The sequence below is a fragment of the Diospyros lotus genome, chromosome 5 (genome assembly GCF_014633365.1).
Source record: "Diospyros lotus cultivar Yz01 chromosome 5, ASM1463336v1, whole genome shotgun sequence".
Taxonomy (NCBI): domain Eukaryota; kingdom Viridiplantae; phylum Streptophyta; class Magnoliopsida; order Ericales; family Ebenaceae; genus Diospyros; species Diospyros lotus.
The window spans coordinates 38,143,557-38,168,298 of record NC_068342.1 but is presented as its reverse complement, the minus strand read 5'-3'; the positions used below and the strand labels follow the sequence as shown (position 1 = coordinate 38,168,298).

The 24,742-nt window shown below is 36.8% G+C and overlaps 4 protein-coding genes across 8 annotated transcripts in view; all 4 read right to left on the bottom strand.

Moving 5' to 3' along the window:
• Positions 1-1,214: 1,214 nt before the first annotated feature.
• On the bottom strand, positions 1,215-2,693 carry LOC127802520 (cyclin-dependent kinase inhibitor 7). The gene is made up of 4 exons (XM_052338362.1): positions 2,343-2,693; positions 2,189-2,250; positions 1,786-1,971; positions 1,215-1,677 (listed from the first exon to the last, which is right to left on the bottom strand). Exons 1-4 carry the CDS (start codon positions 2,628-2,630, stop codon positions 1,608-1,610), a joined length of 606 nt encoding a protein of 201 aa, XP_052194322.1. The 5' UTR covers positions 2,631-2,693; the 3' UTR covers positions 1,215-1,607.
• Positions 2,694-6,300: 3,607 nt separating this feature from the next.
• Positions 6,301-24,742, bottom strand: part of LOC127802509 (presequence protease 1, chloroplastic/mitochondrial-like) — a 30,347-nt gene continuing 11,905 nt past the window's right edge. Inside the window, exons 12-19 of one of the 5 annotated variants that reach the window (XM_052338347.1) lie at positions 10,886-11,075; positions 9,536-9,619; positions 9,357-9,454; positions 8,736-9,000; positions 8,481-8,643; positions 8,220-8,400; positions 7,467-7,538; positions 6,301-6,533 (exon numbers count right to left, since the gene is read on the bottom strand). In XM_052338347.1, coding sequence (XP_052194307.1) covers positions 6,392-6,533; positions 7,467-7,538; positions 8,220-8,400; positions 8,481-8,643; positions 8,736-9,000; positions 9,357-9,454; positions 9,536-9,619; positions 10,886-11,075 — 1,195 coding nt within the window. In that variant the 3' untranslated portion in view covers positions 6,301-6,391. The remainder of the gene's footprint in view (positions 6,534-7,466; positions 7,539-8,219; positions 8,401-8,480; positions 8,644-8,735; positions 9,001-9,356; positions 9,455-9,535; positions 9,620-10,885; positions 11,076-24,742) is intronic. The other 4 variants (XM_052338346.1, XM_052338345.1, XM_052338344.1 and 1 more) reach the window with 4 other exon arrangements.
• LOC127802510 (presequence protease 2, chloroplastic/mitochondrial-like) lies at positions 12,849-18,384 on the bottom strand. The gene is made up of 11 exons (XM_052338348.1): positions 18,248-18,384; positions 17,831-18,162; positions 17,564-17,750; positions 16,943-17,117; positions 16,716-16,848; positions 16,520-16,590; positions 15,516-15,599; positions 14,684-14,774; positions 13,474-13,994; positions 13,210-13,374; positions 12,849-13,119 (listed from the first exon to the last, which is right to left on the bottom strand). Exons 2-11 carry the CDS (start codon positions 17,844-17,846, stop codon positions 12,874-12,876), a joined length of 1,689 nt encoding a protein of 562 aa, XP_052194308.1. The 5' UTR covers positions 17,847-18,162; positions 18,248-18,384; the 3' UTR covers positions 12,849-12,873.
• Positions 19,262-22,549, bottom strand: LOC127802515 (serine carboxypeptidase II-2-like). Its single transcript, XM_052338356.1, has 10 exons — positions 22,402-22,549; positions 21,899-22,322; positions 21,550-21,657; positions 21,228-21,323; positions 21,047-21,139; positions 20,781-20,869; positions 20,317-20,678; positions 20,045-20,134; positions 19,784-19,892; positions 19,262-19,662 (listed from the first exon to the last, which is right to left on the bottom strand). The coding sequence occupies exons 2-10, from the start codon at positions 22,311-22,313 to the stop codon at positions 19,534-19,536; spliced, it is 1,491 nt and encodes a 496-aa protein (XP_052194316.1). The 5' UTR covers positions 22,314-22,322; positions 22,402-22,549; the 3' UTR covers positions 19,262-19,533.

Here is a 24,742-nt window from a genome sequence, read left to right as displayed (position 1 = left end):
GGATGGGGGGGGGGGGGGGGATCCAGATGAGTACTGTGTGTATATTTTATTCAGACAACACATTGGATGCTCCAAGTTCAGCAGTATTGCGCATGAGGCCTATGTATATTTTATGTATATAATTTATGAGGGAGAGAGAGAGAGAGGATCAGCACAGCAGTATTGCGCATCTCCTTAACTACGGTTGGGAATGTGGGAGGGAGGGCTGGCTGGCTGGCTCTGTCACTGACCAAAATTTCCATGAACATTCACGACGCCATGATCGAGAACCACACCAATTCCAAGCTCTCTAGCTAGTTTTTAACCACACACATCATCGACTATGTAGTAAGTTCTATAGTAAACTATAAAGGGAGATCCAAAGAAGTACTGCAAAATGACACACACTCACTCTCTCTCTCTCTCTCTCTCATTATAATATATACATATATCTGGGCATCAGATCCAAAGCAATTACCAGTCAGGGGAGAAGCACTCCGTCGGCACCATGATCGTTCAAGAGAGGCTCCTCTCTTTTTGTTTATATATATATATATATATATACGCATTGGCTGTGACTGGGAGCTTTTCTTGCCATGTGTTGTGCAGTTGAAATGTGGATGATGAAAAGCTAGCCGAAAGGGAATTCACATGCATCCCAAGACAACGTGCATGCATCTGCTCCACTACCCCACATATTTGTTTATATATATATAAATATCCCTTTTAGTTATCTATATTAATGCTTACCCTGCACGCACATTCAATCTTCTGAATTTCAATATCTCCTGTCGATCAGTCACTTCTACTTCTTCTTCTACTTCTTCTTTTCCCGATGCCCAAATCTATTGCCTATGAAATGCTTAATTAGGAGGATATATATATATATATATATATGCTATCCATTTCTGTACGCTAGCTCTAGCTTCTTTGTTTGATTAAGCACAAGCATATATATACATATTGCTGGTTTGATCTTCCAAAAGAGATTCAATCCATGGCGGTTGCTTGTGTGTGTTTAGCAGAAAAAAGAAAATTCTTACATATATACTTAGGTGACCCCAGTAATTTGCAAGTCATGAGTGGTCCAGACGGGAATCTCCCGGATAGGGAATGTGAGGCTTCCGAACGAAACCATCACGTACGTTATATTTGAAGAAGAAAATAAATCTGCAAAAGTGGGCATAAAGATGGATGCAAAGCGACAAATCTAGATCCGGAAAAAGACCGGAACGAAGCTCAAACAAAGTGCACTTTTCATTTTCAAATTAATAATAATTCACTTGCCGTAAAATTTACTGATCGACGTCCTTCTGCACTGGACCACCAATAATGCGCGCAGGCAAGAGAGAGGACGAAGAATTAAGTATAGTGTAGGGCTCAAGATAATGTGTGAATTTTATCCGAGATATTGACTGTTCATCACATCCTGAAGATTGACGAAGCTTCTCTGATCATATATCGTCCCTGAATCCAAGAGCTTCTTCTCGCAAATAGATATATGGAAAGCTATACATACAATTAGGAAGACAATTTTCAAGAACAAACAGATGCTTCTCCGGCACCCGTGTCACTTTTTATTCGATCTCGATCGATGTACCCTCTTGATTATCTACTTTTCTTCTTCATCATGGCCTTAATCGAACCCACTGGTACCGGCCCTCCAATGGCACGTCCTTCACTACATCGTAATTGTACCTGAATGCAAAACAATAATTGTTTTCTGGTCATTGTTACGATAAATCCAATAAAGTGGTGGCAGTTCAGCTTATCACGCGCGCGGGGCGCAGGCGAGCGCTTACGTACTTTTCGGTGAATCGTTTTTGTTCGGACTTCTCGGCCGCGGAAAAGAACTCCTGGATCTCCACCATGGACGGCATTTCGCCAACCGGATTTTTCCGGGTGGCTCTCGCCGGCGATGCCTTTGTTACCGTCGAACTCTCCAGTTCGACTGTCTCCGCGCTATGCTCGCCTGCAGGAATCGTCTCTTCACTGCAAATAACGAAACAGTACTATCGCCGTTACAGGAGGAAGAGTGCTAAACAAATATTTAACGCCTAGGCACGACGAGAAGGAAAATGAATGTTCACACGGATAACCGTCCGAGATCGTCGCGCCGTTTCAATTTCGCAGAATATATAGAAAGAACTGACGTACGTGAATATGATAGAATTAAAGTTGAATTCAATTAATGAGTGATAAAACTCACCTGAATGGACTGTTAACAAGCGTTGAGATCTCAGTCTCAAGACCCTCCGCCAGTGATTCCACCTTCAATTCACAATCAGAAAACGATTAAACGAGCAACCAAACGAAAGCGAAAAGCAAAACAAACGCAACCGAATGCGTCAAATTCAGTTTACCTTCGAATCCACGGATCTGAATTCTCCATTGACCAACTCGCTCAACTCGTTACTCGAGCAACGAAACACCGGAACGAGACCAGAAGTCTCGGACTCCGCCGGCGAACTCAGGCCGCCGCAGAAGTGGCTAACGACCTCCTCCTCGTCATTATCGGACGCCAACTTCCTTCTCTTGACGGATGCCGCAGAACTCGCACCCTCCATCTTTCTCCTCCTCGGTACTCCACTCTCCATCGCTAGAATATCCGCAACAACAACAATACTGAATATGCAGACATATACATACATATATATATATACACACACGCGCCCGCGAATACGTATACGGGTGTGTAGATATTATCTGAACCTTCTCTCTCTGATAACTGATTAAGAAGAGCTTTAGAGTAGTAATGATGATGGACGTTGATGGATTGGATCGGACGGTGGAGATTTGTTGGATGGTGTGGTCCTCACCTCGCTTAACGGTGACAGAGAGTAGGCAGCGAGGAAGATCTGGGCCGTTGAGGGTGACAGAATAGTTCAAGATCCGACGCCCAACGAATCAGCTATCGCCACGTGGCGCGCTATAGCTGTAGCTCTTAGTTTTCTTTTTCTTTTGCTTCGTCAGTACAACTGTAGGAGAGCAGATTGTTTTTCGCGTTTCTTGAAAGAAAAATGCTAAAAAGAGCTTTTAAAAGGAGAATAATTATTTTTAAAATAAATTTCTCACACTATTTATAAAGTTTTACAATATTACACTAATTATTTTTATATTTTAAAAATTATATTGATCTCCTTTGCCTTAACATAACATCGAAATCGAAAGTAATTATTTTATCCTTATATATATAAACAATTCTATCACTCTCTCTCTCACACACACACACACACCAAAATCCCCATCACGATTATGCTCCCTCGAAATGGAAGATTTGAAGGAAGTAGAAAAAAATAAAATTATAAGATAAAAAAAAGTAAAATAATTATTCACACTAAGTATGGATCATCCTTATGTTTTAAATGAATTAAAAACCTCTAACAGCTATAAGTCAAGATACTTGGACGAGTATATTGAAGATAATTTGTTATCTTAATTCAATCTCAAATTTTATGGTGTTATCTTAAGGTTTTAAAAGATTTGGGTCGATATTTGGATATAACCCGATTGTGATTCATTTGCTTGGATCTAGTATTTTCTTGAGATTTGTTTACTCAAATTCATAAGCATAAATTAAATGAAATAGATATGGATATGGTTAAAATTAGTTAAAATTAGTTTGCATCACAAAATAAGTTGCAATCTAGACTCATCAAAATGAAGTTGTTTTTCCTAAAAGAGTGTTGTTTTACAATCTTTTTTTTTTTTTTTATCAAAAGGCATCGTTTTATCAACTTTCTTTGTTCTCCTTTCCTCATTTTTTCTTTTCTCTTCTCTTTTTGTAGATTTAACAAGCAATAGCAACAATGTCAAACATATCTAGAATAGTGACGAAAGCGACAACAACATGCAGGTCTACAATAGACAATTGCAACATCAAATATGATAATACTAATGAATCGAGGAAGATGAAACAACGATGACAAACAAAGACAATGGAACAGAGGACAAATGTTTTGCTTATTACAAATATTCCTTAGTCTATTCTCACTAAACAAGTGATAAGAAAAAGCGACAGTAATGGAATAGGCATCCCTCATCCGTCACTGCTACTTCATCTTTTTTGATCGATTTGTCCTGTCATCTTTAACATTAGAACATTTTGCTCCAAATCTACCCGTTAGCAGCTCCTATTTCAGATCTGCTCGTTATTGTCGTTATTAAATATGAAAGAAGAGAATAGTGCAAAAAGATTAAAAACAAAGAAAAATGGAGAAGAGACGAGAGATTAATAAATAAAAAAAATATCGTTTTAATAAGTTCAAATTATAACTATTTTATAGTCAGAATTAACTTTAACTATTCTCATAATGTATATTATATAAAAAAGTTATATAATACTTTACATTATAATATACATTATATATTAAAATATTCTATTATGAGAATAATTTATATAATATTTTATACTACTTTAGGTTACAATATATCTTACATATATTATATATTAATCGGGTTGCGTGTAATCGATTTGGGAAATTGAGTCTCTCGGTTCCAAATGGATCCATGAATCAGGATCCATCGACTAAATGGGTTGGAATTCGGATCTGAAATTTCAAATCGTTTCGAGCCCTATCTTACCCTCCCCTCTTTCAAGTTTTTAAGATCTAAAGGTGCTTGCTTGTGTGTGTATATTAAAGAAGTGGGAAGTGGGTTGGTTATCAGTAATATGCATTCGTTCTTTCTGACCCTTTGCAGCTCCCAGCTTCTCAATGTAGATGATGCATTTAGGAAAGAAGAAAGTAGATAGATGAAGTTTTAATTTCCACACATACATATTGGATCCTTCATTACATTGATATATATATATATATATAAGGTAAATAATCTTTGATGTTATATTTGCAGTATGAAACATAAAGGTAAATAACTACCCAGAATATCAAAATAAAATTATGAGGACCCAAATGAGGTCTTGACTTGGGAGTATGAAATAAGTAAAGGATCAAAAGTGTCAAAAGTTAATCATAAGGAGTTGTTTAAAATGGAAATAAGCCATAGAGACCAAAAATATCAAAAGTGGATCATAAGAGATGTTATGTTTGTAAAAAGGATCCAAATCCACAGGAAATTTGGATAAAACAAAATGGTACGAAAATAATTTGGAATACATGCATGGGCAATGTAGAAGAAAAGGGGGTATTAATATGCAGGCAGTATGGGCTATAGGGCAGTGAAAAAATACAGTTGGTGGGGGAGGGAAAGGAGGGTAGATGAAACATAGATGCAACAACAGTCACTTACTAGGGAGGGAACAGATGGCTATTTAATTTGAGACCTCATGGTCCATGTAGTGGTGCTCAGTGCTCTTCCCTTGGGGAGATTAAATTTGAGACCCAACGGGTTAATTCTTGGCAGTTGGGTAGTTACACACAGGTGACCACCTGCACTAAAGCACAACCAAAATGCCAAAAGTAGAGTTAAAATGTCACTGAAATCTCTTACACAATCCTCCATTTCACTGCTGAAGATTAAGAAGCCGCCCATTGTCAATTGTTTGGGATAAAAATGAACGGTTTCAACACTAGAAATGTCAACTGGACTCGACCCACCATCCAACACGTTGATTTTTTTCAGTTTAAGAGAGGTATAGATTGAGGTTATAAGTTGAGATTAAACGAGAGAGTGGTGGACTTAAAAGGATTGACAGAAGATGTGAGGGGCCCTGTCATCTTTTAAGGTTTCACCTTATTAACCAGCAACAAATCAATGTACTCGACGCGTCTACCGTGCAACTAAACGATGCAAGACAAGTCAGAAATCAGTGTCCAGACAAGTCAGAACCAGTGACGTTTAGAGTTCAATTCACATATGGTTGGGTGGGCGGGTGGGTACAATTGGGACTGTAACCAGTCAGCTTTCATCGTTCATGATGTTTCATCTCCGTTTTTGGGTTCATTCAGATTATAAATTCTATGTTTTTGGTTGCTTAGTCATCCACATTAGCATCAGCCCCTCCGCTCTTAAATTTATGAACCATGTAATGAGACAATATTAAATATTAAATAAGTTTTAGTTTACTTTACTTTACATACATATACTTTTATTTTTATCTAAATATAATATATTGTCAGAAAATATTTTTAAAATATCTAAATCTACTCCTTATTACCAAATTTAAGCTTAAACAAAATCCAATTTCCTTGAGCTATTTGATCGATTTTGTACTTTCCATAAACTTACCGCTGAAACAAATGGCGAAACTTGTATATTACATCAAACTGAAAAAAAAAAAAAAAAAAACAAAAATGAAGCCATTGTAGTGAATTTCGAGATGGAATGTCAATTGGAAAAGTATTACATCTGTGTGAAAAGCAATTATTCCCCCCACCCACCCACACACACACACACACAAAAAAAAATGACTCAAGATAATCAATTACCATCAGAGACGTCTTCCAGAGGGGTCCTAAAGAACCTTTTTCACTTCAAGGAAGTTAGGGCGCTCCTTGTTTGCAGCATCAACATCTTCTGGAGATGCCACAGCAACCACCACCCCTTTATCTTTAACTGCCTCAACAGCACCCGCAAATTCCTTGAAATCTTTCAAGCTTTGGAGAAAGAGTTGAAAGAAAAGTTAAACCAATTTTTGTCAGGTTAAAGCCATTTCGAACAGAAGAAAATTTTTGTTAGTGTGCAATACATGGATTCTTTTATTGCAATACTTAAGGTAATGCTTATGCTCCTAAGAAGAATTCCCAAGCCACAGGGCACTTTACACTGACATTTAGATTGATCATTAGTCAACAACATAGTTAAACAAATGAAAGAAGGAATGAGGTTCCTAGACAGTTATACACTCATTTACAGTAATCTAATTCTATTTAAACCCAACAAAAAATAAAATACCAATAATATACGAAGGACTGGTAGATTCTTTTTCAATTCATGTATAACATCAATTTCATGTAATTCATGCTTAATAATTGACAAAATTAAAAAAAAAAAGAAGAGATTGAGTGATAAAACATCATAAAGGGCATAAGCTAAACAAAACAGCTTGCATATGAAGATCCTGGCCGTCACAGGAGAAACGACAGAGAGTTGTGGTGCTTTCATAATGTAAAGAAGTATTCAACAGTCCAAACCCACCCTTCTTTATTTTCCCTCTTTCAGACATATAACATGATTTAAGTACTTAGACAAAACTTATTTGAAATAATCTTGAGTAAACGAGTGAAAAAAGCTTTTAGTGGTTGTTTATCCTTCCTGCCAAGCTAAAAAAGATAATGAAGTTATTCAGCATAAGAGTATTGAGCGGACACCCAGATACTTGATATGTTTCTTGGAGTTAAAAGCTCAAGCATCCAATGTTGCAGTATAAATCTCAAGATAGAATATCATGTCATCAGACTAGCTGTAACAGCAACAGCATTGATGGCAGCAATATATGTGATATTATGGTGCATCAGCTGCAATATGCAATATAAATTTTCCCAAAAGGCATTTATCCATTTTTGCAAACAAAATAATCTCATTTTTACCTTGTCGACAATATCTCTTCATGCCTTCTTTGCCTTTCTTCTTCTGTGATTCCACGTAAGTATCGTAACAAACTGAGAATGCATTAATACCATTAATTACATAGAAAATAAACAAGAGATACACAGAAGACAGAGATAAAATACCAGAAATCTCTACAAGGTTCTAACTTTGACTCTATTTTTCCCAATAGTTTTAAACTCGGTATTGATTTACATTCACTTTCATTAGGTTCTTGTCACTGCACAAGTCTCCAGCATATTCACATGGTGAAAGCAATGGCACTGCTTCACAAAATAAAGTTCCATTTGTATTTGATGAACCACACAATTCAGGACCTTGAGAGTATTATCAGAAATCCCTGGGAAACAAACATAAATAGGCCCCCTACTCCATATGAATATGAAAACATTCAGACAACATTGACCAACAGCAGAAGAAAGTGACCAACACAACCGTAAAAGACTTTCTGAAGGGATGTTGCACTTTTCTCCTTTTATTTTCATACATTCTCACAGCTAAAGTCCACAATACCTTTGTATGTGATATCAGCCAATTCATAACCTCCAAAACCATATATCCACAGATTTTATCATTCCCATGAAACTATGAGATTAAGCACAATCAAAGACACACAGTAACAGCTGAATAGGAAAGAAGAAAAAGACAGTAATAGCTTGTGCTCAGTGAAATTATTGCACGCACTGGATTATATTCTTAAATTTTGCACCTCACAGAAAATGCTGCTAACTTACCTACTATATCCTTTCGCATCTGGTAGCTGGTATGCATCCACATCACCAATAGTCCCAATAATTGCTTTTGTAAGAGCATCATCATCCATTTCCAATTCACGGAGAAAGTTGCCAGTTGCATCGTAGACATCAAGTGTTTTTAACAAATTTGGATCTCGATAAGATAAGAATGAGAAGACCCCTAAATAAGGAAATCTAAGAGTGAGGGGCTTGAAGTTAACATCCATAAATGTCTGCCAACAAGGCAACTGAAAATTATACCTGAGTGTGTGTCAAACTTACAGCAGCCTCCATAAGCCCCACCACTAACACGCACACGATCCCACAACCATGTGTTACCAATATACTTAGAAATAACATATGCACTTCCCTTGAGCTCATAACCAGTCTCATAGACGTTAGCAGCTTTTCCAACATAATTGACCTGTAAATATGGAGAGTGGAGAGTCCCTAAGTCCAACATTAATGCAGAATATGTAAAAAGACAAACAATTGGGAAAATGTTATATAGTTTACCTGAGTAGGTACCACAATGGCTTCATTTATTGAAGGAAGTCGAGCATTCCGTGTAACTGATTCAACAGGGGAACTGCTTGGGAGCATGTCAAGAAATTTGCTCACAAATTTCTCAGAGTTTGTAAGGTTTTTCCCATCAGCAGTCAAATTTATTAAGCAACCTTTCCTTGAAATTAAGGACCTGCGGATCTCCTCAAGAGACTGCGAGATTTCATCCCAGTCCTTATCAACTTTCTTTTCAAGAATTTGTAAGAATTCCAGGTAACTGTAAAACACAACAAATAAAAATTAAGTAAATTCAGTCCCATAAGTGGTTAAATATTAATATTTATTCTGTTATGTAAATAAGAAAACATAATACCTAATAACCTACATACTGAACATCTAATAACTTTTTCAATATTGTTATTGAAAAGAACAGGAATGATTTCCTCCACTGATGACTGTAAATAATCAGAATTGCACATTAATATAAACTGATGCACGTGATATATTGCAAATCCAATAAAGCATCTCCCACTCCAAAATATAAATTTGCATACCAAAAGGCAGACAAAGGACAACATGACTAATTTGTCAAGCAAGCAATTCTAATCAACAGAAAAAAGTCCAGTCGCCAACCTGACACCACCCATTTGTTCAGAAATCCACCCTGCAGCATTTAGCTTTGCAGCCATCCTCGCAGTTGCAATATCATCGCCACTGCCCCTTATTTGGTTCTGAAATAACAGCCCATATAATATGGCAAATAAGTAAAATTTACTAGGGATAAGAATTGATTTTGGGACAGCAATGGATACCTCCATTCTTGCTTTGCTTTGGGAAACGAACTGCTTAAATCGTTTTTGGTCTGTAAATTGAACATCTTGAAGAATGCAGTTCACCTACATTAACAATTGTATATGAGCTGCTTAGTCAAATGTATTCCCAGAGAACATTGCTTAAACTGTATATAAATTTATTAACAAAGAAAGTAAAGAAGGTACACAGGAAGCACAGAATAAAACTCATGCCATGGTCACACAATAACAGATAATAGAAAACCATACAAAGTCATAGCTTTTTAGGCCTTATCATACATCATCACTACTATGACAACAGAGGACCAAAAACTGCATACAACTTCCTCTCAACAGAAACAAGAATCCGTTGTCTTTATAGGTATTGTGTTATCCAAGGACCATGCAGAATTATCCTTAGAGGATATATGCATCTCTCAGCACTCTCAAATTCACCCAGCGATAATAGGAATTGAGAACAGAAACATAAGCAATCAAAACAGAATGAAAATAAAACAAGAAACAATCAAACCACAAGAATAGGCGCGGATTTATCCCGGTTCGATTTCCTTTGAGGAAACCTACATCCAGCCTTCAAAGAGCCCTCCTAGCAGTCTTATTAAGGAGAAGAAAGACCAGTACAACAGTAAGATCTCCCCCCTATTCCCGAGTACAAAATCAGCAACTTCTCTCCCAAGATTACAAAGCTAAAAACAGAACTCTAGCCTTCCTCTCAGAGAATACAATGCACTCGTTACAATAGAAGAGAATAGAATGGCCACACACACCCCCTAGCACTCTATTTATAGAGTTAGCGGTTATTTCTAGAGAAGGCATTAGATATTTACCGTTTAACCCCCCCCCAATTTCCATTAATTACAGTTTGAGATATAAACTTCTATCTAATTTTTCAATGGCCCTCTAGCGCACTGCCATCACTCACTGCTTTCACTTTTTTTCTTCTTATACCATATACTCGAGACAATATTTCAACATATTGAATACTAATTTATCTGAATGCTCCAATACTTGGCTTTTAAGGGATTAAAAATAGGGTTTGATCATCCATAATTATTTAAAGATTGATATTTCAAAGAAAATAATGAGTGAAACAGTACACGTGAGCACTTCTGTGCAAGATCTTTAAAAGGATTATTGTCAAGTAATTGGACTGTTACCAAACAAAAATTATATAGAAAAAATTAAAGGGAATTATTAAGTAGAGCAGGTGACTACAAAGCCTTATGAGTCAAGCCAACAAAAAGTAACTAGCAGATCAGTCCGCACCATTGTTTCCAGGACTACAAATACAGCTACAACATGATATATGAAAAAGGAATCCATTTGCAAAACCCAAAACAAATCACACACCAGGTTAAACAAATCCTCAGTGCGTTCTGATATGGCTTTTCCCCGAACAATCATATGGGTACATGGATCTTCCTTCCCTCGTACTGATGATGTGAAAGGATATACTGATATGCCTCCAGTTTTCCTTCCAATTAACTGATTAAGTTGCACAAAATCCATGTCTTTTGTACCCATCTCCAGCAGTGATTGACTGTCAAGCAATATGAGTAATGGCTTTATAGAGACATGTAAGTCAAGATTAGTAACCATGCGATCTGTTTTTTCAATCTTCTTTTTTTTCTTTTTTTTTTCAACATTATTTTCACATGCAAGTTTCAGAGTGTATGCTCATTTGTTTGTCAACATGTAAACACATAGAAAATGCATTAGAGAAAATGTGATGGCCAGATAGATGATGAACTGGAATGCTAATTAGGTATATTGGTGTGTCCATGGACAGGTAAAAGAAGAGGTGACACGAGTTCCACTCTTGATAATGATAATAGTGACAGTAATAATGATAACTAACTTGTTTTCTTTGCTGACATATACATTTTGTCAAGAATTGGAATGCTAACTAACGTTGACATGACTGACTTAGACCATTAAAGTATATTGTCCAACTAGAACATCAGTGATTATGCTAGAGATAGAATAAATTAAATAAAGACAAAGGGAAGATTAACCCAATGAATTAGAGGGTGTTTGTCCAGGCTTTAAAGCTGGTCAACACCAGCTTTAAAGCTGTTTATCAGCGTTTTGAAACTAACAGGTGTTTCGATAGCCAAATCGCTGCCAAGTGCCAGCTTTAAAGTTATTGGACCAGCAGTTTGAAAAGCTTGAAGGGGTTAGCTTTTGATTTCTGAAGATTTAAAACTGAAGGAAAAAGCTGACGTTGACCAGGCAAAAGACTAATATACCACTGTTGTTGCCATAACCGTCATCGTCGTCACCGCCTGTCGCCCTTGTCATCGTCATCACCGTCATCCTGCAGAAGAAGCAGCAGCAGCCGCCCGTCGCCCTCTCTCTCTCTCCTCTCCTTTGGTTCCAGATCACCGGAATCCAGCAATTTGGAACCTATCGCTGCTGCAATGGGTTCTGCTGAGTTGTCCGCCCGTGACGTGATCGATCCCAGCCGCAGACATACCTCAGGGTTTTTTTTTATTTGTTCATTAATTATATATATACACATATATATATTTATTTATATAAATATAATAGTTTATATAAAGTTTATACAAATATATAAATCTAAACTATATAAATATATTGTTTGATATATAAAAATTTATTAATTCAAAATCATAATATATGTCATACTTTTGTTTCAAAGTATAATTAATTATGTTTCTTCATTATAATTACTTTTTAATGAATTTATTTATACAAACAAAAATAATTTTTCTTCTTTGTCATTTTCATCATTTCTAATAACATATCTATATAACTAACAGTTTAAAATACATTTACATCTATATAACTGACAACTTAAAATTACATTTTATCCAAACACTTCTTTTAGCTTAAAGCTAAAGATAACTTAAAGCTAATTTAAAAAAAAAAAAAGCCAAGCCAAAGAGCTTCTTAGCCTTGCACAGAGGGAATAGTGGAAGGGAATAAACATACAAACGGGATGCTGAGAGAATTACTATGTGCCTATGAGAATACTTTGAAAGACATAGTAAAGTCCTCAAATTGGGTTGTGAAGCAAGAAAGTTAGCAGAAATATTGTTTATCGCAAGATACTAAATGATGATGTATTTGATTAATAAGAGATAATAAATTAACGGCCGTTAGATGAAGCTCTTACCAAAAAAGTGGTACAAGGGGAAGAAGCTCTTGCTTGAGTGAGCCCATATTGAAGACAACTTCAGTGTACAAAACGTCATTGGTAAAGAGGTCGTGCTGCAAAATCTTCACCCCATTTATATCCCTAATCTAGAATTGACAAAAAAGAGGTCAGCACAGCTAGGCTTCCTAGCCCTGATAAGAACATGCTGTATCTTCCACTAAAAGATAATTATCCTTGTAATTAACTCAGTGGGAACAAATATGGGTTTTTTTGGAATGTCATTTAAAGAAAGACTCGGCACAGTTTTTAGAGCTTCTGGTGGATCAGGGGTTTCCTGCTTTATCCTCAACTCATGTGTAGCTCTTGCCAGCTCAGCCAGATCCTCCTCAGTCATGCTTGCTTTGACTTTATTTAAAGCTTCTCTCTCAACTTCTTCATCTCGTGAAGCCTTCTCTGGATCAGGCTGACAAAAAAACACAACCTACATTAGCTGAAACAATCACAACAAAAGTGTTACACAAACAAACTGCAAGTTCTTGGTCAAAAAGCGTACGTGCATTTCAACTGTTACACGGTGGGAGTTGTTTAAGATGAACTTCTCTATTAGAGGACCAAAAACAGCTTTGGAACCTTCCTTTGCGATTCTGGCTTTCAGGTCCATCAGGGGTATTTGATATTTTAGTGGTTCAAATGGATCCATATCATATACCCATTTTCTCTGGTGAAACAAAAATTAATAATTAGACAGAATATCTCAAGACTGAGGAAATTAGGCGTCCTACTTTGGCAAATTGAAACTACCAAAAATCCAACTTACAATGGATCGAAGCATTAAGGCTAAGCCGCGGGGGAATGATCCAGTATTGTTTTCTCTAAGAGAGAACTCAATTGTATTCATGGACGCCTCCACAGCATCAGAATCAAATCCTTCTTCTGCTAAACTTTTAAGTGTATTCATGATCAATTCTTCTACCTTTTGAATGTCATCTTTGGAGACACCCTTCAATCCAGTACAGAACTGATGTTGAAGGAGCTCATCTTCAACACCTCCGCCAACAATAGCATCTCCTAAACCACTTTCAAGCAGGATTTTCCTCAAAGGAGAAGCAGGAGTGCCCAACATTAGATGATCCAGAAACCCCAGTGCCAGCTCAGTTTCCAAGTCTAGGGGCTTATCGTCTAGCAACCAATTCAAACAAACCATGTGCTTTTTTTTCAAGTCTCCACCTTCAGCAGCAGGATATTTCTCAACAATCCTCACTGGCTCAGAGAATAGTTTCTGTGGTTGAATTTTCGATTCACTGGGATCCATACTTGCATCAAACATATCTAGATATTCTGTATCAGAAAAAATAAAAAATAAAAAATAAAAAGAGGAGTCATGAGGCACGCCATTCTGATATGAAGTTTCATAGGTTGCAGATCTTTTCATTAAAAGAAATAAATAAAACAATAGAATAATGATGTCTCTAAAGTCCGTTGGTACTACATTATAAGCTAAGATAGCACTCAGTTCACTTGAAATTACGGAAATCTTGATTTGCCCTAATATAAATTTTTACCTAAACCAGAGATAGAAGTATAAAAACATGTGGTTCACAGTTTCACTGGTCATATCAGTTTTTAATGGTCGGCATCAATGAAAATTGGAAAACATTTAAGTCAGCACAATCCAAACCTCCAAAATTTAACATACTAAGAACCTTACAAAAGAACAAAACAGAGTCAGTAGATTAAACATTGAATAATACAAGTAACATGTATAGCACATTTTAGAAAATTGTTACAAGTAATATGTACATTTTAGTATGTCAATGATTTGCATTTGTAATACTTTATGTGTTAATACAACACCTAGAACCACCTTAACATCAAACCTATTAAGGTGGCCTCCTTAAATACCCTAATATTTGCTGGGTTAACAACTTTTGCATTCTTTAGGGAACGTAAAAGTGAAATGATTCAAAGAAATTACAATATACATAAAGAGATCAGATCTAACTTATAGTAGATCAAGAAAAAAGTACCACTCAAAATGCGAAGGCGTTCAGTGGGGTCATCATCGCCATAAAACCAAATCCTAGCATTGCTGGGATGGTAATACTTGCGATGAAACTCCTGCAGATTCAAAGAAATAAAATTATGCATAGCAGAATATTGATTAATACAGCACAGTAGATGCCCACTGCTTTGCTGTGTAAAAGTAGGATGCAGAAATACAGACTAGAAGAAATATAACTCTTTATTCTAGTGCCTAAAGTCACATTCGTCAAATTGAAAATTCAACAAATACTTCATAACATAATTATTACAAACTACAGTGATGAGTAATTCCACCTTATCAGAATTTCCATGCATCCCATTCATTATTGCAATACTGTAGCAGATAGATCATATGCGAGTGTTCATTACATTCAGTCACGACAACTTTATGATGAAACCACAATCACAGTAGAAATTGAAAACACCTTTATATACCTCAAAGAGTGGTAATAAGAGGCTACAGTTACATTCTCTATCACCAGGGTTCATACTTCACGAGGGAAAAGCACACAAACATATTTTTGTGTACTTACCAAGTGCAAGTGGTTTGTGGGCTATTATGTGAGCCTGATGAGTTTAGCCAGTGCAAACCCAAAGGGTATCCACGGGTTCTTAATGATAGCTTAAAAAAAATGAAAAAAGAATGCTGCCATGGAGCTATTTTAATGAAACTTGATGTTACCTGGAAGAGATCTTACCACAAGCAAAATTTTTCAAGTCCAAACAGCAACAGAAGTAGAAATTTTTATAACAAGATTAGGATCAAGTAAATCAACATAACATGAGTGAATAAAAACAATATCGTGTATAACTAACCTTGAATTCTTCAAATGTGAGTTTGGGAATAACTTGTGGATCACCCCCACTATCAACACCATATGCATTGTCTGGGAAAAGGGCCTGAGAATAATATAATGCAATTAGCTATAGATAAACTGTCACTCGACTTGCAAGATATCGGATTAGATAACATAATAGAAGCACCTTGAGAGGAATTTCATAATTTTAGACAAGGATTTTTTTTTTTTTTCCTGATAAGAAATGCTCAGAACAGATGCTTATATCGAGTATGAGAAACATTAAATGTTGTGTCAATTTCATACAGGGGGGTATTGGAGCACTACTTCATTAACAAACATGCATGCAGTTAAGAGAGGTAACTTAATATTAAGTTTTCTCTCATAAGCCATTGGCATTGTCGTTTGTCATTTTCTCTTTTCTTCCCTCTTCCATTTTTTTCCTTATTTTTATTTTTTATCAAAAACTTAACGTTAACAGACAGGGAGTCGCAGTCAAGCAAAAGCCATTAGAATGTTTTCACATAACTAAGTATGCTCTAATAGGTGAAAGAAAGCAAGAAAAATCAACCATAATCTCTTAATAGATGTGTACAAGTAAAAGATATGGCAGCAGGTGGTCTTTAGGTTTAAACTGAATCGCTTAACAATCTTAAATCAAATAAGAGTTTATGGAGTCAATCTATTGCACCACCAGAAAGCAACTATTTACTATAGTACCTCCTAAAATATAACAGGAAAAATTACTTGATAATTTCAAGTAATTTAAAACCAGCTCAACTTGTTCTAAGCACATTGAAAAAAGCAAAGTAAAAAATATATATATATATTGCAAAGAAAGACTGTTGCTATAGAAAAGTTTATAGAAAGAAAACCAAAAAAAAAAAAACAAGAAAAATATCCTAGCAATGAGAAAGAAAGATTTGTCCATTAAATTATCTGCACATTACATAATTATGGCTACAAAAATTTCCTTGACAACAAGCATCAAAAGGCAACAACAACCAGGAAAGGAATTCATGCCTGCTGAGAGATTTGGCCCATAATGTTATCAGGCTGGGAATATACACCTTTCATCTCATTAAACACAACGCCTGTTGTTGAACTCGTAATAATTTAGAAATAAAAGATAAAAGTAAGTTAGTGATTGCACAATAAAACAAGTAAATACAAAAGGCTGCAACAGGGAAAAGGAGAAAAAACAAATCACAAAAGCAACCTTTATAAGTTATGTCTTCTAAAGGGTTGTCGAGCTCATAGTGCCAACCTTCTTGTTGGAAAGCTTGAAAATCCTCTATGCATTTAGGGAAAAAGACGGCATCCAGGTACACATCTACCAAATTATAGAAATCCTGTTTAAGAAACAATGAAATACATTAAATAAAACTACATTCAAGAGGAAAATGAATGTCCATGTTTTTATTCCATAAATCAAGGTGGTTTGACCTTTGTATTAGTGGAAGCAACTGGATAGCAAGTCCTGTCAGGGTACGTGAATGCATTTAGAAAAGTTTGTAAGCTCCCTTTCAACAGTTCCACAAATGGTTCTTTCAAAGGATACTTTCTTGAACCACATAACACACTGTGTTCCAATATGTGAGGAATTCCAGTTGAATCTTTTCTGCATTCAAAATTCATTTACAGCGTGAAAAATCAAATTGCTAAGGTCCATAACCAACAGCAGTTAAATATGTTGCCAACTCAACTAAATATATGATTTCAAGATCATATAAGTAAAATAAGGATTACTAAGATAACATTCTTCTTTGTCAAACCAAATAAATAGAGCATATTTTATATTACTCATCCCTAAATACACCACTTGTACATTTAAATCAGTGGTATTATTTCAACCTTCTTAACGCTAATCCAACTGAAAGTTCTGGAGTTCGTCTTCTCTCAGTTCCTTCAAACCCGAATCAATTGGCCATGAGAAAGATGAATCTCAACAACTCAAGGAAAATCAATATAATCTGAGCAATTTATAAATTGTATAAAGAACTGGAAAACAAATTGACCAACTCGATGCCAGGAAAAACGAAAGAACAAGCCTGATCTTATACTTACGGAGGAGTGCGGAAAACAATGCCAAAGACCTTATTTTCATCGTCGTTAGAGACCGACATGACTTCAGCGCCGGTCTTCTTATGCTTGTAAAGAACAGCTCTGGACTTGTACTCTTCAATGAACTGTTCTGAAACCTTCTCGAACCCGAGCTTCTGAGCAACATCATCATCGGCACCGGCAGAAACCTCTACAACCCCCATAAACCTTAATTTTAGCCACAAATAAATCCAAGAAATGGAATCGGAGCTAGGGTTCGAATTGGAGTACCAGGAGAGGACGGCATCGGAGAAGTGGCGATGGCTAGGGTAGAGAAGCTCGAGAAGTGCCTCGGCAGATGGTGCAACGGGCGTGAAGCTGGGGAGAACAGCCGCAGATGGCGCCGGATAAGAGATCGCTGGTTGGGCGTCAGATAGAGGATGCCGTTTAGGCAAGGAAGAGAGACGAGAGAACCTCCGAGAAGAGCGAGGAAGGGGGTGTTTGGCTTACCGGTTTGACCTCCTCAATTTTCCAAGCCATGCTTTAGAAATTTTATAATTGTTTTGCCTTTGAAACTTTCCAAGCCATGCTTTAGGAAGGAAGAGATCGCTGGTTGCTGGACTCTGCATTTGAATGGTCGGACAAATTAATATTCAGAGGAAACAAATCAAACGCGAGAATTTTTTTAACCAAAACTGAACTTTCAACCTTCAAGGTCACTATACTGTGTTTGCTTAATTTGCTTCAACCTTCAAGGTCACTACTTTTTCTACTTCTTGTTTCTCTCTTTCATATCCATGTGTATTATGTTGGCTTTGTGAAAGCATGGTACTAAGGATGAGTTTCAGCCCTCTAATGATAAAGATTGCATATTTGCAATCAAAACATTAAATGATACGCATCGATGGAAATATATGTTCTTTAATCGTCTCTTTGGTGGCTTATAAACGTTAGCATTTATCTCGACCTTGGCTTCTCTTTCGCTTGAGATGGAGATGGAGATAGCAAAACATTGTGATATTAAGAAGTAAAAAGGAAACTTCTCGTCTTTCTCGTAGAATGTAAGCACATAGGGGGGTGATCACTGATCATATTATTGATCAAACAGCAGTGTGTTCTGTTCTGCAAACATGGTAGACAGTTGCATTCCTCTTATTGCTTTTTCGTACTTGGTCCACTCCAAAAACCAACAGATCGATGCTCAGTTGTCAAAATAGCAGTTGATCAATCGTGTTCCCGAGACTTTGGCCAGAGAGTACATAAAGAAGCTAAAAAGACTGTACCTTTGCCAGAACAGCCTGACCGATGGAGTGAACTTTGATCAGTACTCAATATATGTCAACAATCCAACATTGATTCCAGGGCAGGAGGGCACTTTCCTACCATACACCGAGTTCAGAACTCTTTCAAGCAAGGATCTTCTGCTGTGGTTAAATGGGCAAGATTCCACGTTTATCTATCCACACACGCATTCTCATTTTTGTTGTCATCCATCTCACTCCTATCATCATCTTCCTCTACAGGACCTGGCTGCCCTTCTTTTTTTGGAAATGGATAGAGCAATGATGGAACTCAGACCATTCCGAGTCAATAGCAATGGTTAAACCCTATCAGGAAAAAGTAAGCAGTATCAACACAATGGTGAGGCCTAATGTTCACATGCAAATTAGTCCTTACATTTTGAAGGTAAATGGCAATAAAAAGATCGATTTCTAGTAATGCAGTGGCAAATATCCTTTTCCTTGAGTCCCCAGCTAGTGTAAGATTTCTTTACGGCACCAGACCATTAATTCTTTCTTAACTGGTTGGAAATGTTTACAGAGTACAAAGCCATAGACTTTATTCATTACCATAAGTGGATAAGCTTCGACCATTGTAGCAGAAAATTACAATCAACAAAAGCTGAAGCACTTATTTTAGCCGATTGAACTATTTCTCTCATCTTTTCAGCATAACAGTTGTAGTAATCAAGCTCTCATTGGAGCTTGAAAGCACTAATGTGCTGCTAAAAACATCTTAAATAGGGACAAGGCTCTGCTCGGCTGAAACATTGGAACTTGATGGCCAGCACCTCGAACTGTTGCGAAATTCAGTCCATTGTAAGCCACTAGATATCCTCCCACCTACAAAACCAACCCCGTCAGCAATGCAGCAATTAACAAGAACTTGATCTCTCTATCTAAGCAAGAAATCTTCTCGTGCACTGCGCAAATTACACATGAAGATTAAATGACCGAAACATACTTCTCCGCCAGCATCTGTCCAAGGAGACCAAGGCTTAACCACTGTAAGATTTAAGGCGTCGATGGAGTATCGAGTGCTAGACACTGGAACCACTGCATCCACATCGCCACTGTCCACAATATGTTCACATTCAGAGTTAGTGATCCAAAAAAAAAAAAAATCAAAAACTATTTCACCACATCTATAATTTTGCTTTATTACTTGGATTAACAATAGTTTTTAACTAGAATTCATGTAGCCGACCCTGTCTACTGGGATTACCTGTAAAGAAGTATTTGAAGACCAGAAGCGATCAGCCTTCTGTATATGGGGAACATAGTTGACGGGCTATCGTTCCAAACTATGATGGCACTAAGAGAGGTAGAAAGAGAGAGTGAGCATTAATGTCTGAAAAGGTTAAAAAGCAGCAGAGAGAGTACGTACATTTTAAGGATGACAATGTAACATGCCATAAAGGCAACTCTACATATCCTTGTTTGAATGCAGTCTTTAAGAAGAAGAAGAAGAAGATAGCTATAGCAAAAATTGTAAACCTGCAAAGCTGCCATGGATAGGGCAGATTGGTTCTGTAGGCATGCAAAGCTTTCTGAACTTGAGGAAGATTGAGATAACTGTGAACATAATCGGTTTCACATGGATCATAACCTCCAGAGCCTCTCGGGTTTCTTGATGACAGTGACGCATTCAAACACAATGGGGCATAGATATTGTAATGATCAATTCCTCCAATCTCTTTCGAAGCCCCATCCAGAAGATAATCGCACTTTTTGATTTGGGAATTCATGCAGTATTCCAGAAGTCTTTGATGAGTCTCATCCGAAATCAATGCGTGGGTCCACAGGTAATCAAAAAATCCTCTGTCGTCCGTTTCCCTGTTCATTATCCCATTTCCTATCTGCATTATCCAACATGAGAAATTGCTCGTTGTCAGGAAGGAAATTGAGTTTATGGTGTAAGCTTGAGACAAATTTGCCATCTCTGCTGGCCGTTAAGTTACCATTATTCCTTTGAGTCTGATCAGCAAGGAGGGGTCTGCCTCTTTGTTTCTCTTGACAATGGTGTCTGCAAGCTCTGGAATGTAATATCCTGCAACAATGTCAACAATAAAACAGTTAAGAGAGGGCGTCCTGAGTACACAAGGCTCCCATGCATTGCAAGAGTCGGGGAGAGTCGTATTTTTACGCAGTCGAACGTGTGATCTTTCAGTCATATTTTTGTATGTTTCTTGTAACTCTGGAGAGTTATCAATTATGGTATTGGTACCTGCATAGCTTTCTCCTGTTATGTAGAAGTCTCGAGACTTGTATTCTGGGTATCTTTTGAACCAATTGGTCAGGAAAGTGTATGCATCTTCAGCTGAAATAGCAGAGCACAACCAAAATGATATTCATATCAAAATGATATTATAGGGGTTTTCGAGTTTAGGGTTTAAGACTTGGCTTACCTGTTCTTTTATCTCCAGATTTCTGGTAATCCGAGGTGGTGTTTGAGTAAGAAAATCCAACCCCAGCTGGGGACTCCAAAAACAACATATTTGCAACTGCATCAAGTAAGATTTAGATAATAAGAACTCAGCTTAAAGAAACTAATTAAGGACCGACCAGAGTTTGTCACACCTAATATTAATATACATACAGAGAATTTTTTGTACAGAAAATTCATGCAGTACGATGTTACAGTGGCATTGTCATATCATTCTAATGATTTGCTTTTTGTAAGAAAACTTTATCGAGAAACATCATCTTCCATGGCCGAGACCCACTAACCTTTGTTCCAAGAATGGCGCCTTGGATAAAGCGTTTTACCATTTGAATTTACACCAAAAGGTCCCAGCTCTAGCATGGCTCCCGCCCCTAGTGATGAACAGCCTGGCCCTGCTAACATCAAATATATATATATATATATATAAACAAGGAACAATAAAGTCAATTATATTTATACGTAATCTTTTTCTTGTTTATTTTACAAAAAGGTCCATGATCTTAATATGAAAAGGAACAATTTTACCATTGCTAGTAAAAACTCCCACACAACCTTAAGGGTAAATTTTAAGGATATTCTCTATATTTTGAATATATATATATATATATAGAGAGAGAGAGAGAGAGAGATTACCTCCATTTAGCCAGAGAACGAGAGGCTTAGAAGAAGGAAGATGAACAGCCTCAGCGAAATAGTAGAAGAGGCTTCTGCCGTTGACTTCATCCACAGATACATAACCTGCATATTGCTTGAACTTGTTGGAGCTTGCAAATGATGCTGGCTGACCAGGCAGCCCACCTGCGATGAGATCATCCTCCTTCTTTCCGCCGCCGGCAGACGTCCGGTGACGGTCGGCGCACAAGCTTGGCGCCACCCACTCGTTGTCCACAGCATTATTTCTTCTTTTAGCCTTCCATAAAGCCTTCAGAGCTCCAGCTTGGTCGAGTGGGTGGCCATGGCTGAGGCCACGGAAGCTCACCACCACCACTGTGAAGAAGGCGAGTTTGAGGAGCTTTGCAGAGAAGAGATGAGGCTGCTTCTTCTCCATGAATTGGTGCTGAATTTGAATCGCAGGAGTGAGAAATTATATATAGATATAGTGACAAGACACTTGGTGGGTTTATAATTATGTGCACCTTGTGTTTATGTAGCGACTCTAGACAAGCAGCAATGGAAGATGGCTCTTTCTCATTGGGCCACTTTGATGTGATGAAGACATTTTCGGCCTCCTCAAGCCATGCTTCAGAAATTTTGATGATTGTTTTAAGGAGTGGGAGAGGGACTCTTCACTCTTCAGTCTTCAAAGCAGCGAGCTCTTGGGGAAAATTGTGGGTTTATATTTTAATTTATAAAATTTAATACATTATATATAATATTAATAAATAATAATATTATATTAAACCACATCTATATATATATATATGACCCGATCATTGGAGATGGGATTGCTCTTTGGTGACTTATTTATCTAAACTATGAAATTATTTAAAAATAATGGAAATACCTGTAACCCAAAACATATAAATAAATTATTAGGGTAACGTTTGGCATGTTTACAAAATAAAGATAATTTATGCTTTTTGGGTACCAGTCTAAGTGGTAAGTAGGAAGGAAGGGCCCTCAATCTAAAATCAATGGCTGATTTTAATTAGTTGTAAAACTTTTTGTGCCTTTTTTTTTTTTTTTTCCTTTTCCTGTGTTCTTTTGAATGCCTTTTTCCTTTCCCACTTTCTCACCATCCAAACACTCCATTTAATTTAATCGGCAGTGAGATGAAAAGAGAATTACATATATAGGGTTTGAATTTTTGTAAGTAGGAGATTTTTGTTTTATGGGGTATACTTCGATAATTAAATTAGTAGTCAGTATTTTAAAAACAAGCACAAAGATAATGCAATCAGTATATTTGTGTAGTAATTTAAGAAAGATTATTGTTTATGTAAATACGATCAAAGATGATACAAGTGGAATTTTTACTGAAATCTTCTGATTTCAGTAATATTTAGGTATGAAATACCAAACTTATGATTTCTAGACCATCTTAAAAGACATTCCCTAAAAACGAGAGATTATAACATGTGACTCTCCTCAATAGAGGTCATATGTTCCCCTAAGATTGGTTTGTAAGGAGATTAAGAACCCCTAGTACATAAATAAAAATTATCTATAAAATAATATAAAAAAAAAAGTAAAATTAAAAAAGTATTTGTCCATAACATAGATATATATAAAAAGTAGACTTTCATTGAGTAAATTACATTGACTACTTCTAAAGTTTTACAAAATAAGATAAATCTCCTCACATATTAAAAATGGTAAAAACTTCCTTTGTTATTAAGTAAAGAGTAATGCTAGGAGTCTTTCAATAATATATTGCATTTTCATTAGATAATTTAATAAGTAAAAGAAACAATGACACATGATCTCTTTACTCTCCTCTAATGAAGAAACGTTGCATAACTAATGATATCGTCTTCAATCATGACTTATAACATTATTATCTCATAAAATGACTATTTTGCTCTTATTATCTAAGTTTTTCCTCTCCATTTTTCTTGTTCCTCTTTTTATCTCGTAAATTATCCTCTCCAACGATTGTCAATCTTTTTCAACGATCATCTCCTTTTTTAGTAACACCATCGCTACAAAATAAGGGTTTGATCATGGTGACAACAAAAAGAGAGAGAAAGAAAAAAAAAAAAATGGAACAACGTCAGGCAGCAATGGCTGGTCATCCTTCTTAGCTTCACCCAGAGAAAGAGTACAAAGAAATCGGGGATAAATTTGAAGAGTTGAATGGTGGTGATGGCAGCGATGCTCACCACCATGACCAATTAAAGAAATAAAGATTGGTTAAAGAAGCAAAAGAAGGAGACTGGCAATTAGATTTTGTTGTGGTGCTCGCTGGAACATGATGGTGATGTGATATGCATGGTACTGGCAGTGGTGGCAAAAAAAACTTGGGTGCAAAATATGAAATTTCTCCCTTAAAAGCCTTTCACACATTGTCTCGCGTACGTAAAAAAAATTAATCACAGTACACGACAACTTCTAAGGAGCCACTGTGCATAATACCCACAAGTAGTCACCCTCACAAGAGGGTAAAATTCTCGGACTGTAACTGTCATGACTCGAATCTACATCTTTAAATGCAATTTACTACCCTAAGAATCATCTTAACTGTACCCGTGGGAGCGTGGTGGCAAAGAAACTTGCGGTGAAGCAAGGTGACTAGAGACAGAAGCATTTGTGGTCATGCTCTCTCTCTCTCTCTCCCTCTCAACCAAATTAACCCCCAAGTACGGGTTTTTCTGCGCTCCGTCGATGACTTTAATGTGTCGGTTTCTCCAACAACGATGGACACTTTTAGAGATTTCCATTCGCTTATGCTTCAATTCGCTTGTGGTTGGGTAGGCGGGTGGGTACAATTGAGACTTAACTAGTCAGCTTTCATCGTTCATCTGTTTCCTCCCCATT